The 18,159-nt window shown below is 33.8% G+C and overlaps 1 protein-coding gene across 1 annotated transcript in view; it reads right to left on the bottom strand.

The window, feature by feature from the left end:
- Positions 1 to 15,025, bottom strand: part of LOC131439655 (uncharacterized) — a 64,965-nt gene extending 49,940 nt beyond the window's left edge. The window contains exon 1 of the mRNA XM_058610944.1: positions 14,368 to 15,025. Coding sequence (XP_058466927.1) covers positions 14,368 to 14,406 — 39 coding nt within the window. The 5' untranslated portion in view covers positions 14,407 to 15,025. The remainder of the gene's footprint in view (positions 1 to 14,367) is intronic.
- Between the last annotated feature and the right edge of the window lie 3,134 nt (positions 15,026 to 18,159).

The following is an 18,159-nucleotide window of genomic DNA, read 5'->3' as shown; positions in this document are numbered from 1 at the left end:
GGGCAATAAATATGCCAGCAGATAGAGTTACCGGAAAAAAGTGCACCCCGAATGATTGGACGTTTGGGAAGTGCGCCTCTTTCGGATTGCTGTTGCTCAAAGATAAGAATTTGATTTCATCCGGCCCAGTGTACGTATCAAGTTGTTTATTTCGTAATAAAAAATCGCACAGAACCGGTTTCACGAAGCTAACAGCAACTGGCGCGACTCTGCGAGTGGTGCATTCAACGACGGAGGGACCGATGGTAAAAGAAAACGAAAGTTCAATGAGACCAATCCAGTGTTCCGTTGGCTGTTTTGTTTTGATTCATCTTTATCGATTCCCTTGAGGGATCAACTGAGACTAAGTAGCTCTCGGTAAACAGTGAGTAATGAAATGAATAGTAACATGAAGCAAGTTACGAGCTACTAACTTGTGCCATTAGAGATGCATTCAACTCTTCAACGACGTAAAGGTATCGAATACACTTTTTCACAGAACACAGTTTTAGAAATACTTGCAGGTAGACTGTGTATTAATGAAATTTTTATCCTATCTCACTTAATCGATATCAATCCCGACCGGTTCTTTGTCTCAAATTGATGCAATTCCCATTAGACGTATGAAGTGTTCCTGACGGGGAAATCTTAGGTGTAATATGTTGGAATAGGTTAGAATCTATAACTTTCGTCATTAAGATCCCTTAAGGTATGAACTGATAATTCTTGGCGAGTACAAATATACACCACTATTCGGTATTTCGATCGAATTGCAATATTTTAATCGAATGTGAAATTTTTTATTATGTATTTCGATCAAATACTCTTTTCTCACAAGAGGTTCTGAGAGTACTCTCGGTGGAAAGATATAGCAAGCGGTGATCAATAATCGTTATAAAACAATCGATTGATCGATATGAAATAATAAATTGTTCAATCGATATCAAATAATTCTCGATAAAAGAAAAAAAAAGAAAAGGTCCCAAGTGCAAATGACTTCTCTTTTAAATATTACGGAATATTCAAGATAGGTAGGCAGATCAAAAGTTGGTGGTTTCAGTCATTATTCTAAGTAAAATGTTAGAGAGAGAGAGAGGGATTGCCGTTCGAGCCGTAATAATGGAAAGAGAGAGTAAACAAAGAGAAGCTGTCATTTGCACATGGGACCTTTTCTAGTGTTTGTCTTCTAATGATTGTAGGATAAGTTGGTATCTATTTATCGTTACAAAATAATCGATTGATAAAAGAAAACATCGTTTCATAGATTTTATATAATTGATGAGTCGATATTAATTAATAGATGCATCGATATGAAATATTCGATGAACAATTATCGGTAAAATTGAATCATCGATTTCATACAACAGACTAAACGATTTATCGATTATAGTCAATCAAATAATCTACATCCGATAACCTGCATAACGTTAATCGATTAATTAATCTTAAACGATCGTTTAGTCGATTTCACATAGTCGATTTATCGAAATGAACTAATCGAATGACCGATATAGCAAACTTGACTTATCTATTTGGAAAATTGTCAATTTGATATTCAATAATGGATTCTTAATAAAAGATGATTCGATTATTTAGTAAAGATTGAGTCAGCTATTAATCGATACATGTTTGAACAATGGGGAGGTCATAGTGAGTAAGCATCGTTTTCCGGATTTTTTATTTCAATCGATTGGATTCTAAAATCAGTAATTTTAGTTTTGTGATCAGCGAGTTCAATTGATCGATACAAGATAATCGTATTATTCATGCAAAGCAAATTGTATAATCTATCTAAAATGTATGAACTTCTTTAAGCACTGATGAGCCATAGGCTAAACACAAGGAAAAGGAAATTGAATATGAACTTTTCGCACAAACCGATTACTTTGTAATCTAAAACCTCTAGATGCTCAATGGAACAAAGATCAAAGCTTAAAATTGTCACGCATTATCAATGAAGTAGTCCAATCCAACAGCCTCATATTCGTTTTTTACTGTTCTCATTCTTTCATCGATATAATGAAAATCTGTGGCTATAAAAAGTGACTAAAATATGATAAATTAAAATAATTACATCCCAGAAGCTCTTTGAAAACCAAATCTACTACAAATTCGAGCACTAACAGGTAAAAGTCATTGTCAAACCTTTTTCTGTCATTTTCAATTCTCAAAGCTTTGCAATCGCAGTTGAGAGTGACATTTAATTCTCATCATTTTCGCCTATTTTAATTGAATGAAAATGACTTTTATTAGCCCTGATAAAAATTATTGATACTTTTTTCCATAAATGCGTTTATTTTATAGGAAATATACATAAGTTTTACTTCGCCGTGGCATCCACAATACATACTACTTTAAACCTAATACACTTCGAATATGAAATTAGTATGTTGGTATTCATTAGTTAATATAAACACTTTTTCTATCAAGCGATTTGCTGTTATAATTACATTAAATAAAATACATTTATTTTGTACATGATCTTAGGTTCTATTTAGGTTTGTTTGTATCAGTTCATCACTTTTATTCATATAATACAAAATTATTGATACTGATTTTTCAATAATTCTGTTTTTAATAATTGTATATTCATAAGAAATAAAGTATGGACGATTAGATAAAAATAACCAATTTATGGCTATAGAATCAATTTATCCAAATGAAAGAATCGGTGATTCCTAAGACAACATTTAATTTATTGATATTAAATAATAGGTTCAGGATAATCAATTATTCGATACAAAATAACCTATAGATTGGTTATTCGATTAGCTTGACTTTATTATTGATTCGAAGTTAGCGAATAGTTGCGAGAAAATGGTCAAATTTACGAAGTTGAATAATCGCCATTTTTTTTCGCTTTGGTTTTCTGATCGATCTAAATAAAAATATATAAATCGATATAAATAATCGATAAGAGAATATAAAACATTTGACTCAAAATGTTCGATTGTTTAACATAAAAAAATCCATTCATGGAAGTAAAACCATTCAATTGTTGTAAAATTATCCATCAATCGATATGAAATAATTCAATAACAGATACCAAATAATTGGATATTGGGTCAGAATTTGAAAAATCGCCCAAAAAAATTAGTATTTGTATTCATTGTTCAAGTGTTTTATAATGTCCCGGGTTGGCGGTTCAATGCATAGGACGCTGGTCTTACAAAACGAGTTGTCGTGTGTTCGAGCCCCTACCTGGAAGGATTCTTAGTTTCAGTAGGATCCATAGTACTAGCCATGCACTGATTCTGTACACTAAGAATCGGCTGCGAAGTCTGTTGAAACAGAAAGGCCAAATTCCACAAAAGGAATGTAATACCAAGACTTTGCTTTGTTTGATAATTTAGTTCTTTTTGATTATCAAAATGACTTTCTGAAAATAAAATTTTTTTTCTGAATATAAAATATGAAATGAAACTTTTCGTCAAAATTTTAATAAAGTCATTTTTTAACAAATAAACATATTTGAATGAAATTTTCACAGATTTTTAGAGTCAGAATTCGTGGAATCGCCCGAAAATGACTCTGAAAAAAAAAAGTTATAGTAAAATGAAAAGTTTCGTTAATTTTGCTATAGTCATGTCGTTCTTCTACTCTTTCTTTAACAAACGATTATTTTACAACCATTAATCAGTGATATTGATATTGAATCGGTTAATCGATTATTTCATTTCGATTGATCGAGAAAATCACATTGAATAGAGTCAGAGTTCGTAGAAATGCCCAAAAAGAATTATGATTTTTTGTTCAAGTGTTGACAATTTGGTTCCATTTGATCATTAAAATGATTCTGAAAACAAAATTTCAGAAAGTTATAGTAAAATAAAATTTTCGTTAATTTTATTATAAAATCATGGAACTCTTCAACAAATAAACATATTTGAATGAGACTTTCGCGGAATGTAGTTAAAACAGTAAAGTTAAATTTATTGTAAATAAATTACAAAAAAAATTTTTTTTTCATATACAATATTTGAAAACAATTTGTTTCAAGGTTCTGGACTTTTCAAAAATCGAGAAAAATTTATCATAATGCTATAGAACCTCGTAGAATTCAAATCCGTTGCAAAATTTTTAGGCCAGCAATTAATTCAAAACTTGTGACGGAAAGTATGATATTTTCATACGAAATAGAAAATCAATTGTTTTCAAAAATTGTATAAAAAATAAGAAGAAAATTTTTTTTTGTGATTTTTATACAATAAGTCTTAGTTTACTTTATTATCTACGATCTGTGAAAGTTTCATTTTAATATGTTTATTTGTTAAAGAATGGCATGTTTTCATGAAAAATTCGACAAAAAAATTTCATTTTACTATAACTTTTAGAAAAAAAAGCTTTATTTTTTTCAGAAAATCATTTTAATGTTCAAATAGAAATGAATTATCAACACTTGAACAAAAAATAAAAATAATTATTATTTTTGGACGATTTTACGAATTCTGATCCTACTTGATGTAGTACTATCGATCAATCTAAATAAAATAATCGATTGACCGATTCAATTTAACTGATTAATGATTGTTAAACAATTGTTTGTTATTTAATCGGTCGATTAACAAAAATTAAATTATCAAACATTTGATATAATTGAAACGAAATAATCGTTATAAATTAACTGATAGCTCGAAATAAAATGTTCAATCGTTCGATGTGAAGTAATCAATTAATCAAAAAAAAATAATCGAATATTCGATGTAATGATTATATGATATGAAAGAAATAATCGAGATAAAATAATTGAATAATCGATACAGAATAATCGAATAATCTTATTATTTACAACTCGCTATAAAATATTCGAAACATTTACTAATATAAAATATTCGACTTATAGACAATCGAATATTCTAATCAAAAGGGCTATCTCTTCACGTGTTTTCATATGCAGGGTAGTTGAACTGGCTTCGAGTCCCGTCTCTGCGGTGACATTTTCGCGGTTTTCATTACATAATTGCGTTCGCATGTCAATTTTCCAATCTGTTTTCTCCGTTAGATACTGATCATATTAAAAACTAGCTCAAAATGGCTCTACGTGTTAACAAAGACTCAAACACAAATCGTTGAATCGAATAATAATCGAGTTATTACTTTTTAAACCATACTCTTTAAATTGATTTGAATTGAAATTTTTTTCGGATCCGACTTACGGATTGATAAGTCAAATCTCGGTTTATAGCGAAAACAAATATATGGTACACACTTAAAAAAGGCGGGTGGGTAATGTCAGAGACATAACTGGATGTCGTGAATACAAAAACAACTGATATGTTCCTTAACACTTCCGAATATCAATTAGTTGATCAATTGTATGAATTATGCAAGCATTCCCCTTTTCCACATTTTTCGCAAAAAAAAGAAGGCATCACTTCATCTCGATTACTGTCAATTTTTCACACAGCGAAAAGTGCACAAATCTAACCAAACTGTTCTAGATTTGCACTAAACTGAGGATATTTACCTTCGATTTGCGAACAACAAATCCTAATAGTTCTTTAGAAAACTTTTAGAGCCATTAGAATGGCTGATTTTGTGTAACGCTCTCTACCGTTGTTTTTTTCACCAATGCAAATGACTGGCAACTGTGACGTAATCGCTCTTGCCGAAAACGAAACTAGCTTTGCAAACGACACACAATACATCTGCTTGCAGTGGCGATAGAATCCAAACTGATCCAATTTTTGTTGAGAGGTTTCTTTTTACGTGATTTCGTTTGTAGCTTTTTCACTAATGGGCGGTCCTAACTACTATAAAAATATCCGCATACAGAATTTTAATGTCGATTATTTACTTTCGGATTTGCATAATTCATTGAAAGAAACTATCAGGATGCTGTACGGTATTCATTCCTGCCTTTCAGAAGGACGAAATTGTGGAACTACGATATTAAGCACTGTTCGGAACATTTTTCTCGAACGATTTGTTGTACAGCAGCAGATATTTTGTTCTCTTCCTCTAGAACGCGTTCTGATTGGCTGGTGTTGACATGGGTCAAATGAGACAGGTTTTTATACACGCTTAAGTTGAAAAATTTCGATTCTATTGGTAGTTAAATTATATGAATTATTCCACAGATCACTGAGCTATGAGCTTTAAAAATACGAGAAAGGCAAACGCGTCTCATGAATTATCCTCTTTGATACTCGTTTATACCAAACATTTATGAAAAGTTTAATTTTGAATTATTTGAGATTATATCACACAACTGAATATTTTATCATAAAATTGTGATCATATTTCCAATGGCATGTAGGATAAATTATGTTGATTCGTTAGATACAACAAGAGATATTCACGATCAAAAACTTATCACTCTCTCAGAGGGTAAATTTTGAAAAGGCACCCCATAGTAAAGTAAGTCGTATTCACGACAAAAAATCCCTGTGATTTTACATCTTATTAGATGCACATAAATGGAGCATCGCAGTTCACGCAAATTCAAGTAGAAGAACATTTAATATTGTGTCTAAAACTCCATGACACGAAATTCGTTGAAATAAAAAAAGAATACTGATAGCAACCGCCGCAACATGAACCGAGAATCATTGGAACGCATGTACGTCTGTTAATCGACTGAACCACAGAATCATACATCTGCATGGTTGGTAAAAGGTGCATTTAAATTCATACAGTCGCACCTGCTGGCATAATGCAAGTTACAGTCGAAACCAGTAAAATTCAAGCTAATCTAACATTAAGTCAATACAAATGAAATTTTCCGTCATTTAAAGAATTAGGTCTTTATGAATTAAATCGTGTAAGGAATTAAGTCACCTGTATTATTCAAATTTTATTGGTGTATACTCATTCACTTTTTTCAGAGATCGGACTGGTTTTCACGAAATTAGGTTGAAATTTATCCAGATTCGACTTCTGCAAATCGACGATATTTAGAGTTTTAAACAATTTTAAATTAGTACAATTATATAAACTAATATGTGCTGGGTCAAACGGGTCACATAGAGAAAAGATTTGTCATCTGACAAGCTATTCAAATTGCTGCACAAACGAATCATATCTGTTGACGGAGATCAACAAGCCCTGGTACTTAGTACAGAGTCTTCAATCCGAAGAATAAAAAGGTAATGTGTGGGAAACAATATTCAAAGCTGGACACTTAACAGCAGTTATCAAGGCAAAGATTTTGTTCGAAGCCACATACTCAAGTGATACAAAATAAAACGTTTTGTTTAATAACAGTGCACAAGCTGTTCCGTAAAATTGCATTTCATTTGCTGAATGCCATTCAAATCCCGTGGACCCGTAGATTGTCATTGTCTATCGTCGTCAAGGGAACGAACACATTGTTGTGCCGGAGCTCTGAAAACAGATATTATGTTGCTAAAATAAGGTCAAAATCGCTTACGCAATGCTGAACCGTATGAAGCGGGGGAACCTTGGTGGTTGAAACATAAAGAAATCATTAGAACATTTGAAACACACAAGTATATCGACTATTGTAGTCGATATTCGCGCTAATCGAAGCGACACATTCCAATAAATTGAGATCAATCAAAAGATATGTACCGCCATGTTCCGAAGTCTCGTGACTGAGTGCGGGTTCTGCCCAGATTGTATGCCGTTAATTTGCTGGCTCGCTGAATTGATCACGTGCGATCGAAGACCTGTCTATCACGGGCTGTGCACAGAACAGTGGTGCTGTTGCTGCTGCTGGGGTCTTTTTCTTATATGGACAGCTCAGTTCAGCGCACTGACCTGAATATGATGGCTGCGATCATGTTTCCTTCAATAGCGATTACTGGGAGTTTCGCAACATAAACTATTTTCCATTGGGGTGGTGAAGCTATGTGAAATCAAGACAAGGTGGTTTGCGTTAGATAAATTTAGATTTGGATTGACGGCGTGAGCAAAAACAACGACGTGAATGTGATTTGTACCCTGGATCAGTGAGTTCATTGTTTGGGTACCGTTTATTGAGCCCAACGATTACAATTCATTTTCAATAGATTTGTTGAACAGCTCTGATTGCCATGAAATCCACCGAAACGAATTTTTTTTAAAGATTTATAAATTCATTTTCGGTACGCAGATAAATATGATTGAATTGTTAGAAAAAATAGCCATCTAACATTTCTGGGTTCATGCACACTAAACAGTGCCATTCACAAAAATTGACGGGAAACAAGTTTGAAATATGAGTGTTCAGGCCTACGGTCACTTCATTCTGCATCACTTAACTTTTCGTCTGCAGTGCAACATAACCTGCAGTTGCACTGGTGCGTTGAAGACGAAGCGTTAAAATAAGAAAACAGTCACATATACTTAGCACAAACCTGTAACCAAGTGATGCACAAGCTCCTAAATGAGCCTGGAGAGTGGTTTAATCTAATTTTTTCGGTATGACACCTGACCTCGATGCTTAACGCATTTCTAAGATGTCTACATGCATAGAAAAAATGAAAATGAATCGTTTTGGCACTTTCCACAACAGTAAGCATTAATTGAACTGAAAATGAAATTTAGTGAAGGTTTTTGAGACTGCATTCAGTCATAGCTGTGATCAATTTATTTATTTATTTACTTCGTCAAGCAAATGTAGACTACATATAAATTGATTACAATGTTCACTTATATACTACGCATTATTTCTTCGGCAAAGCTGAGATTTTATTCGATTTTTTGACATAGTAAGGTCAAGATGTACGCTGTATTGATTGTAATTGCGCATTATTCGATTGACTGGACTGTATTTTGTTTTTCTAAAAATAATTTCCTGAAACGTAGTTGACGGCTAGGTATATAAAAATTTAATTGCGATAGTAATGGAGCTGATTGAATGCGTTGAGAAATAATGTCGCTGATAAAATAGAGCATTGCAAAGTCGGGGCGTTCTTTAAGTGTTTGTGTATTGATGAACATGCAGCGTGCTTCATATGATGGTAGAGGAAAGGCTGTCCAGTTTAATTTACGAAGTGCATATAAAAAAATTGTTTTTGTATCGATTCAATACGTTCTTTGTGAATAATGTTATATGGATTCCATACTAGGCTGCAATATTCCAAAATGGGTCTGACATATGTACTATATAGCAATTTTATAGTATATGGGTCTGTGAAATTATGACTGCAGCGTTTGATAAAGCCCAGCATACTGTTTGTTTTATTGATTATTGTGTTGTAATGTTCCACAAATGTTAGTTTGGAATCCAAGATTACACCTAAATCTCGTACAATTTTACTTTTTTCTACTATTAGATTTCCTAAAAATATGTCTACAGAATGGGTTTCGTTTTTCCTACTGAAAGTTATTGAGTTGCATTTTTTTTATATTGAGTTGAAGTAGACTTTTGCAATACCAAATGTGAAATAGATTGATTTCGTTCTGGAATATTACAGCGTCGATGATATTTTTTAAATTTTCATGGAATGGTTTCATGTTGTCTGATTGTATAAGCACTTTTAGATTTTTGAGTATGTAGGAAATGTCGTTTATATTTAAAATGAAAAGAAGAGGCCCTAGGTGAGAGCCCTGAGGTACACCAGATGTTACATTAATTGGTTCAGAGTTTATGTTTTGGAAGCGAACTATGAATTGATTCAAAGAAATCTACATATAAGATTTATATTTGATATTTGCTTAAACAATTTGACGAAAATAGTCATTGAAATATTCTAATAAGATTCCACAGATAATCATTTAATTGATAATTAATTATCTCTTTTTGAATAACTAATCCTGCGTATATAGAGCCATGTTTGACCTATTCTGTTCTCAATTTCTGCAATTGTTGAGCATATATCTTGACATTGAAAAGCTATTCACGGAGGCTGAAGTATATGGTTTACTCAGGTAGAGTATAACTTCCGAAAATATATCAGTTTTCAAAGCAAAAAGACAGTGAAAAGGCGTTGCAAATGTTAAAAAGTGTAGGGTCCATTCATATTTAAACAGATATGCTAAATTTCAGCTCGATAAAGTTATTTGTTTTGAGGACAAACATACACACATACACATACACACATACACACATACACACATACACACATACACACATACAATGCATACATTGTGTTAGGCAATGCTGTTTTTGGAGGTTCAATGGGTCCGAAAGGTGATGTCCTCAGTTTTCAGGAACGAGTGTTGCTGCGCATTTTTATAGGGAATGAAAAGCGTAATCGAATTCTGAACGGGTTACATGAAACGATAATAAATGTATGGGTACAAGACGGGCGCACAAGAGTAACGGAACCATTAAGGTCGGATTGAGGAATCCGTTTGCTTTCCCATTCAGCTTATTCGCCTGATTTAGCTCCCTCGGATTTGCAGTTGTTCCCAAAACTGGATCATTCGTTTTTTTTTGTTTCTATTATAGAGGCTTTAACATTAATGTCATTCACCTCTTCGGGACAGAAAAACTTTCTGACCCTATGTGCGGGGTTGGGAACCGAACCCAGGCGGGCTGCGTGAAAGGCATCGACTTACCCATCACGCTATACCCGTCCCCTATCATTCGTTTTCATTAGTTTGTTCTGAAATGCGTAGACTTTCAGCAGAACAACGTCGAAAAAGTGTGTACAAATGGTGCACAGAACGCGGACTGTCACTGAGAAAGATAGCAAAAATGGAAGGAGTAAGTGAAAGAGCCGTGCGAAATGCAATCAGGAAGCTCGGTGAGGATGACACCTTTGAGGATAAACCGAAAACGGGTCGAAAAAAGGTCCTGCTAACCTTCAGTTCGAGCAAAAGAAGGAGGTTTCAGTTCGGGAAGTGGCAAAAAAGTGGGCACTTCGAAGTCAAATGTTCTTCGTGCTAAAGAACGTTTGAATCTTCGAACCTATAAGTAGCAGAAACATCGTTCCTGTTCCTGTTGTTTCTTCAAATTTTCGATCCATAGTTTTTACGCAGATAAGGTCAGACATGGATATTTAAGTTCCACAATTTGTGTTATATGGCCGGATTTGGTTACTCAAACTGTCGACTTACTTACTAGTAGATCAAATACGATTTCTATGAAATACTAATTGCGATAAAAATATCCCCCTTGGAAGGGAACAAATTTATGTTTGACGAAAGTCGAAAGTTTATGTTTGACGAAGGACTCTATTTCCGCTTAATACAATTATTCTAGGGATATTTTTAACGCTTCAATCCAATCCGAAGTGTAATTTTTGGTCTGTAAAATCAGCGACCTCACCACGGTGCCAATGATCTTCTTGGGCGAGCTATCTTTATATCGATTGCAAATTGCAATTGGAATATATTAAATGAAGTAAATTTGTTCTAAATAAAGTTCAACTGATGAGCTGACCGGAGAAATCGGAACAAATGTTGCTCAAAACGACATACAATCATGGCACCGTTAAGAAGCGGATAGGGTCTAGCATTTTTGATAAATCGTTTACTTTTTGTTTGTACTTTCTTATAGTAAGACATTTCAATAATATATTGTCAAATTTTCAAGCCTATCGGAATAAAACTCTGGAAGCTTACATATGGATTTTAATCTCTTTTTATATCATACTGTGAAGCGGCAAAAACTCGGCACACAGACCCAAGAGTTTTGCTTCGTTAGACAAACTTTCGTTTGCAAAAGGGACAAACATTCTTAAAATGTTTTATTATAACTAAATACAAAGTAAAAATATGATTTTTCGAAAGTGTTGGACTCTACGTTCCCCCTAGAGAAATAAATTGTTTCCTTCGATTTTATAGGTAATACACTTAAAACACGTTTTTTTCGAAAGCATGTTTTAAAAGTCCGTGTCCATCGTTGTTTTGAATTTAAAATTTTGCACGCGTTTTCTACATTTAAAATACCCAACGAGTACATGAAATTTTCGAAATCGAAAAAAAAATTTTAATGCCAAAAGGCTTAGAATTGCATGAAACGTCGAGATTTAGTGTCATCTCGAAATTTTTTTTTTTTGAAATCGACTTTTTGTGGACTTCAATAAATATCAAAATTCCCAGTTCCGGAAAGTTGATTTTTTCAAAAAAATTTTTTTTTGAGATGGCACTAAATTTTGATGTTTTATGCAGTTTTAAGAGTTTTCTCATCAAAAAAAATTTTTGATTTTGGAAATTTCATGGTGCTTTTTCAAGATCGAAAATTGTCAAACCTTTACCACCGGGCAGCACCCCTTACGCATGTCCGATTTAGCTCAAATTTAGCATGAAGGCTTTTTTCGAGGTGCTCAAACTTTTGAGCACTAGAGCTTAACGGAAATAGAGTGATCCCAAAATTTTGGCACTTCTATATATATATATATATATATATATATATATATATATATATATATATATATATATATATATATATATGTATATATATATATATATATATATATATATATATATATATATATATATATATATATATATATATATATATATATATATATATATATATATATATATATATATATATATATATATATATATATATATATATATATATATATATATATATATATATATATATATATATACATATATATATAAGAGCGGTAAAAATCAACGTGTTTTGTCGGTTGCGTCACTTATACAATCATATCTCCGGAACCAAAAGTGTCAGCCATTTGATCTTCGATCTTGATCAATGGCTCGACAGTAGCCTTCAAACGAGCCCAAGTTTGTTAAAATCGGTTCAGCCATCTCTGAGAAAATTGAGCGCGTTCAAATATCTTCGAGAAGTGCACACACACACATACACACACACAGACATTTTCCGATCTCGTCGAACTGAGTCGAATGGTATATAACACTATGGGTCTCCGAGGCTCCGTTCGAAAGTCGGTTTTTCCAGCAATTCTAATACCTTTCTATAGAGAAAGGCAAAAATCACAAAAATGGTGTGTGTTTTCATCCGTTAGCCTAAACCCCAACTAAAACCCCCGCCCCCGCCTTAAAGTATCTCGGCTGTCGAAACAACAAAAATCGTTTATCACCGATTCTATGCTGAAAAGTTCGTTAGATACCAAACAAAATCGTGAAAATCTCTGCTTGAAAAGATACAGTATCCATCTAGTAAAAGAGATTGCTATAAACTTACTTCACGACAGTCAACACCAGCACCTAAACGACCTAAACAGGATGCATTTTGTATAAGTAACGCTAGCATCCGTATTGTATATTATAGTATGGTACTGTAATTTCGACCCAAATAATGCGTACTGTTTTTTACCCTAAAATTTACTGTATTTCAATTTGTACTGTATTTTCCCATTGAAATGGGCTGTATTTGTACTATTAAAAAATAAATACATAGTATAAATTCATAGAATTTCGATTTGACGAATAAAAGAGTCAGAAAAACAGTGATAAATCGTAACGAATATAAATACATGCAAACAATAAATAGAGTGGACTCGTTCTTTCCATTTCATCTTGTTTTTTTCATTATTCGTTCATGAATTTTTTGTAGTGTTATTGCACAAAAAATACCTTAAAAAGTGAAATGAAAAGTACTGAGATAATCATTTGCCTTTATTTTTTATTCACAATTGTTAGACAAAATGCGTGCTGCAAAATATATCGTTTTTTCAACATCGATGCACTGTATTTTCTTGATTTTTACGCAAAATGTCACGTTTAAAAAGAAGATAGTAAAACTGCATGTGAGATTCAGGTCACTAGGAATGCGTAAATATTTATTTCATGCTAGCATTCAAGACCAGAAACTAAAATGAGTTATCGTAAATGGAGTGCCGTTCTACTGTATTAAAACAATTCCAATTTGAATATCACAATTGGATGAACAAATTAAAACTTGCGCTTAGGAAATTTTGGTTGAAAATTTAATAAACATTGAAAGTATTGCTTCGACATTAACATTTTTTTACGATGATTGCACACATGTTTTAAATTGATTAATTTTTATTAAACCTTGCATTTAGTTGTTCACGTCTACGTTTTAGCAGAACTTCCAAAACACAACAAGCCGAATAGTTATTAATAAAATCCCAATCAAGATCTCAATTTGAGCAATTAAAACATATATCCATAAAAGATAATATAAACAAAGATAACAGCAACAACAACAACAGCAAAGTATACGGAAATTGCACACTAAAAAAAGACACGATTCTATTGCGATAAAAAAAATAAAATATTGTTCCATAAATTAAAATTTGAAGTTACACTTTTAGGTTAATCTTTGTTAATCAATCAATTAAAAACCAGTGGACTGATGAATGAAATCCAAAATTGACAATCAAGGGCACCCATCAATCAAGTTCGTCGTCCCAGAAACGATCCGTATCGCCTGTCCGGTAGGCGAAAAAATCCGCATCAGTATGCCATATAAATTTTATTTTCCACCGCCCAGTAATCAGCAATTTTACACTACATTAATCCTGCGGTGGGGACGCCATACGGCCGCAGATGTACTTGTGTTCCAGCTCGGCGGTTGTCTATACTCACCAGATAGAGCCCACAGAGCAGCAGGAAAATGTTTCCCATTTTCGGTGTGTCGATTTGATATCACAAATGATATCGTGGAGCTACCGTTGGGCAGTTTAGGTGCGAAGAAAAGTCGGAAAAGTGTTTCTTCTACTCGCTGCAGTCCGTTTTGGCAGGCAGGAAGACCAAACGAAATTGGCTAGCAGTCGACTGGCGATTGTGGCAATTTGCACTCGAAGGAACGTCGGACAAAAACTGACGGAATTGGTTCACAGTCGGCTTGATCCAAGCACAAGGGGTTCGTTACACTCACGATCACTTTTTTTTTGTTTCGAATAATTATTCATAGGCGCATAATTCGCCGCACTGCGTCTGGCTTGAAACTAATGGCCTACCGTCGCCGGTTACATCATTTGCTATCGATTAATTAGTACTCGAGCGAGCAAATAATTGGAGCACTTCTAGTGAGACAGATTTTTTTTCTAAGCCACCACTCCACGATCTCTGTTGAATTTTCCAGCCGTTTCCCTGCACAAAACTACGATCAGTGATTGATTGGATTCCACTTATTTCCGATAGTTATGCATTTCGTGGTAACACACGGATCAACTGCTAGGACTTCACTTGCCGTTCCCGACTTTCAACTCCGAGAGGAAAATGCACCCGAATCGAATGCTGGCCAAAGTGCCACTGAACCGACTGGCGCAAATTTTCATTTCAGTGCAAAACGCGCGCGCTCAGCCAACTCAGGCGCAAGTTCCGCGAGAGATCCAAGAAAACAAATGGCAAATCAGAGCGGGTTTCAGCCCACTCACCAGTGAAGGGGTTGAAAACCGAGCAGTTACTGTGGTTGTTTTTTTTGCCGGTTCCGTCAGGGGGGGGAGGGCGAGTGATGACTAGCAGATCGGCCGGCTGCCGGAGTGTGGTTTCACGTTTTGTTTTGATTCCCTCTTCGCATTGTATCATACATACTAGGCATATCGCAGTTACTCAGGCAGCTTAGTGATGGAGAGCCGATGATGACGGCGTCGATGACAATGCCTGCAGTAACTCAGTCCGGTGGAAATGTGGGTGGTTTCGCGTGGTCCACCGTAACCGTTCCGTTTGAGAAGCGGCTTGAGCTGTTAGAGATTAAATGTGACACTTTTCGGCAGCCTTTGCACTAATGACTTATTGATATGAGGTTCGAGATTGTCACACTAATGGTTGATTATGATTTTTCGGTCGTTTGTTTGGAACGGGAGCTGATGGAGATTTTATTATTAGGTGTTAACGTTGATTGAGCTGCTAACGATGAGTTTATTTCTGTATTTCAGATGCTCATGATTCGATCGATGATTGAGAGAACAAAACTGGTTAACGAAATTTCGTGCCCCGGTTTGAGAGGTTGGTCGTCAATGGAATAGTAACCCTAGTCATACTATCATACATGAAATTATTGAATGCTCAGATCAGTCCAAATAAAAAATGTAATTTGGTAATTTTTGAATAAGAAAACGAAACCCCTATTTTTATATATCTATTGGTGTAATGATGCCTAACTAACTGAATGACATGTAATGCCGGATCCGGAGGTCGAATCCTAATAGAGTTCAATTGCAACATATTTGAACGGTATGTCCAAGGTCGATTCGTTCAACCATCAAGTTAACAAGATCGACATTTTGGAACCAGTTTTTGCAAAGTTTTACAGTGCTTATACGTTCTTTGTTTTCTCTTTTTTGCAGAGCTTGTACATTCTATGAATCGTCTTATAGGTTTATTTTGTTCACCTTATAATTTCATAACCAGATACCGGATTCTGATCAAATTTCACAGCAATCTGTGGAACCCGAAGAGCTTCTATTTGAATCGAAGTTTGTTAGAATCGGTCGAATCGTTTCCTATAAATCTAAGTAAGTACCCTTTGGGAGCTTTTAACACTCCTAATACCAAGCCTAAAATAAGTTGGAACGGTGACTTTGTGCTGTCATAGCATATAGGTACTGCTTGACCATTTTCGATAAATTTCACACTCTCGGATTTTGTAAAGTTTGTAGATTATTTTATGTATATCACTAGTAACGATCGTTTTGGAAACACCAATTCCAAACACCGTTGCAAGTTTTTTTCTTCAAGCTCTATCTATATATGCCCTATTTATACTCATGCGGCGCCAGCATTGTGAATAGAATATTGAAAACTTCAACTTTATCGAGTCATAACCGATTTTCGAAATTTGTTTACCATTGGAATGGTATTACGTCCAGAAATAAAATGCACTGAAACAATCGAAAAATAAGGTTGTCTATTAAAAGTTATAATGAAAACTGTAGATAGATGACCTCAGAAAATATGAGACTTTTCATAATGATCGTAAATATCTTGAAATTCAATGCGATGACCAATTAATTGTTACACATCATTCAATTCCTAGTGATACCAGCTACAATTTCTGCCCAACTATCATTTTTGCACGATCAAAAGAAAACCTTAATAAATAATAACTTATAAATATACATAAATATTTCAATTTTTGTCACGGAGAACTCGCAGATCATCAGATCGCAGATCGCAGATCAATTACAATATTGCAATTGTTGTTTCTCGCCCTGGTTGTCTACACTAAAATGTTGTTGATTTCATTAACATATTTGTCGATTTTGTCATATGCCATTTTTGTAATTTTTCAGGAAAACAAAATTGCTGTATTCAAATACTGTCACTTGGCGGAAAACGAAAACAGCAAAACGCAGAAAATCTTCTCTTCATCCCACCAGAAACGTTTCATATTGAAAATTTTCAATGACAAATGAACGTCATTTATGTCAGCTGTTTCACTTAGGTGAATGTATGCAGAAGAATATATATACAAGTTTTCCATGTATTAGATAAATATTCCTACAATAGAAGTTGTATTATGTCGGACAGTTTATGTAAATGTAAATAAAAACGCTTAACGCTTACAAATTTGTTGCTAAAGTGAAGTAGTACTATTTGTATTTGATTGAAAGTGCATCTGTACCCAAGCAGCATGTTAAGTTGCTGTGCTGTATTTTTCTACTGATTGTGCAATTTATCAAGTTAGTTTATATCACTACTCTAGTAACTGTTGTGTTATGGAAAAAGCGCAATTTTTCTGTGTTGTGCAACATATTTTTAAGTCCATCCGTTACTACGAACATTTATTCACAACGATTGTTCAACTGATACAAAAACTCATGCGTCGATCCCATCACAAAGGCAGTAATAAAATCAGTGAAAAAACAATTGTGAAACTCGTAAGAACTACTACGTAATGTAAACAAGAAATGGAATGACGTTTACAAAAACATGCAAATCTAATTCCTAATGAATAAGTTTCACATTTGACTTTCAATACAACGGCTCTTAACACAAACATGGATCTTGTTAAATAATCTGTTCATGAAAAATGATAATGCAATATATTTTAGAATTAATCTTTTGTGTTTTTGTTAATGAAAAATCGACAACGAACTGTATTTTTATGGTGAAACATGTATTCGTACGCCCGAAATTTTCAAGCGCCTTCGAATTGACGTGTTTTGATGATTCAAAACCAATTTCTGTGAAAATAATAGTCTATTATTTTCAATGAGAATCATCGGAATGGTATTTAAAACACGTGTATTCAAACATTCTTGAAAATTCTCAGACGATTTTGATCAAACTAATGTGTAATTAAACCTGAAAAATCTCGTAATGATTTTTTCTTGAATATTTTCCAATATGGCATCGATGGTAACAGTTAGTTGAATAGAAAATGGTTCACCCAACGTAATGACATATATTATCTAAATAACAGGAAACATT

The sequence above is a fragment of the Malaya genurostris genome, chromosome 3, assembly GCF_030247185.1.
Source record: "Malaya genurostris strain Urasoe2022 chromosome 3, Malgen_1.1, whole genome shotgun sequence".
NCBI lineage: Eukaryota > Metazoa > Arthropoda > Insecta > Diptera > Culicidae > Malaya > Malaya genurostris.
Note: the sequence above shows the minus strand (reverse complement) of the source record. Positions and strands in the feature narration are given on the sequence as shown.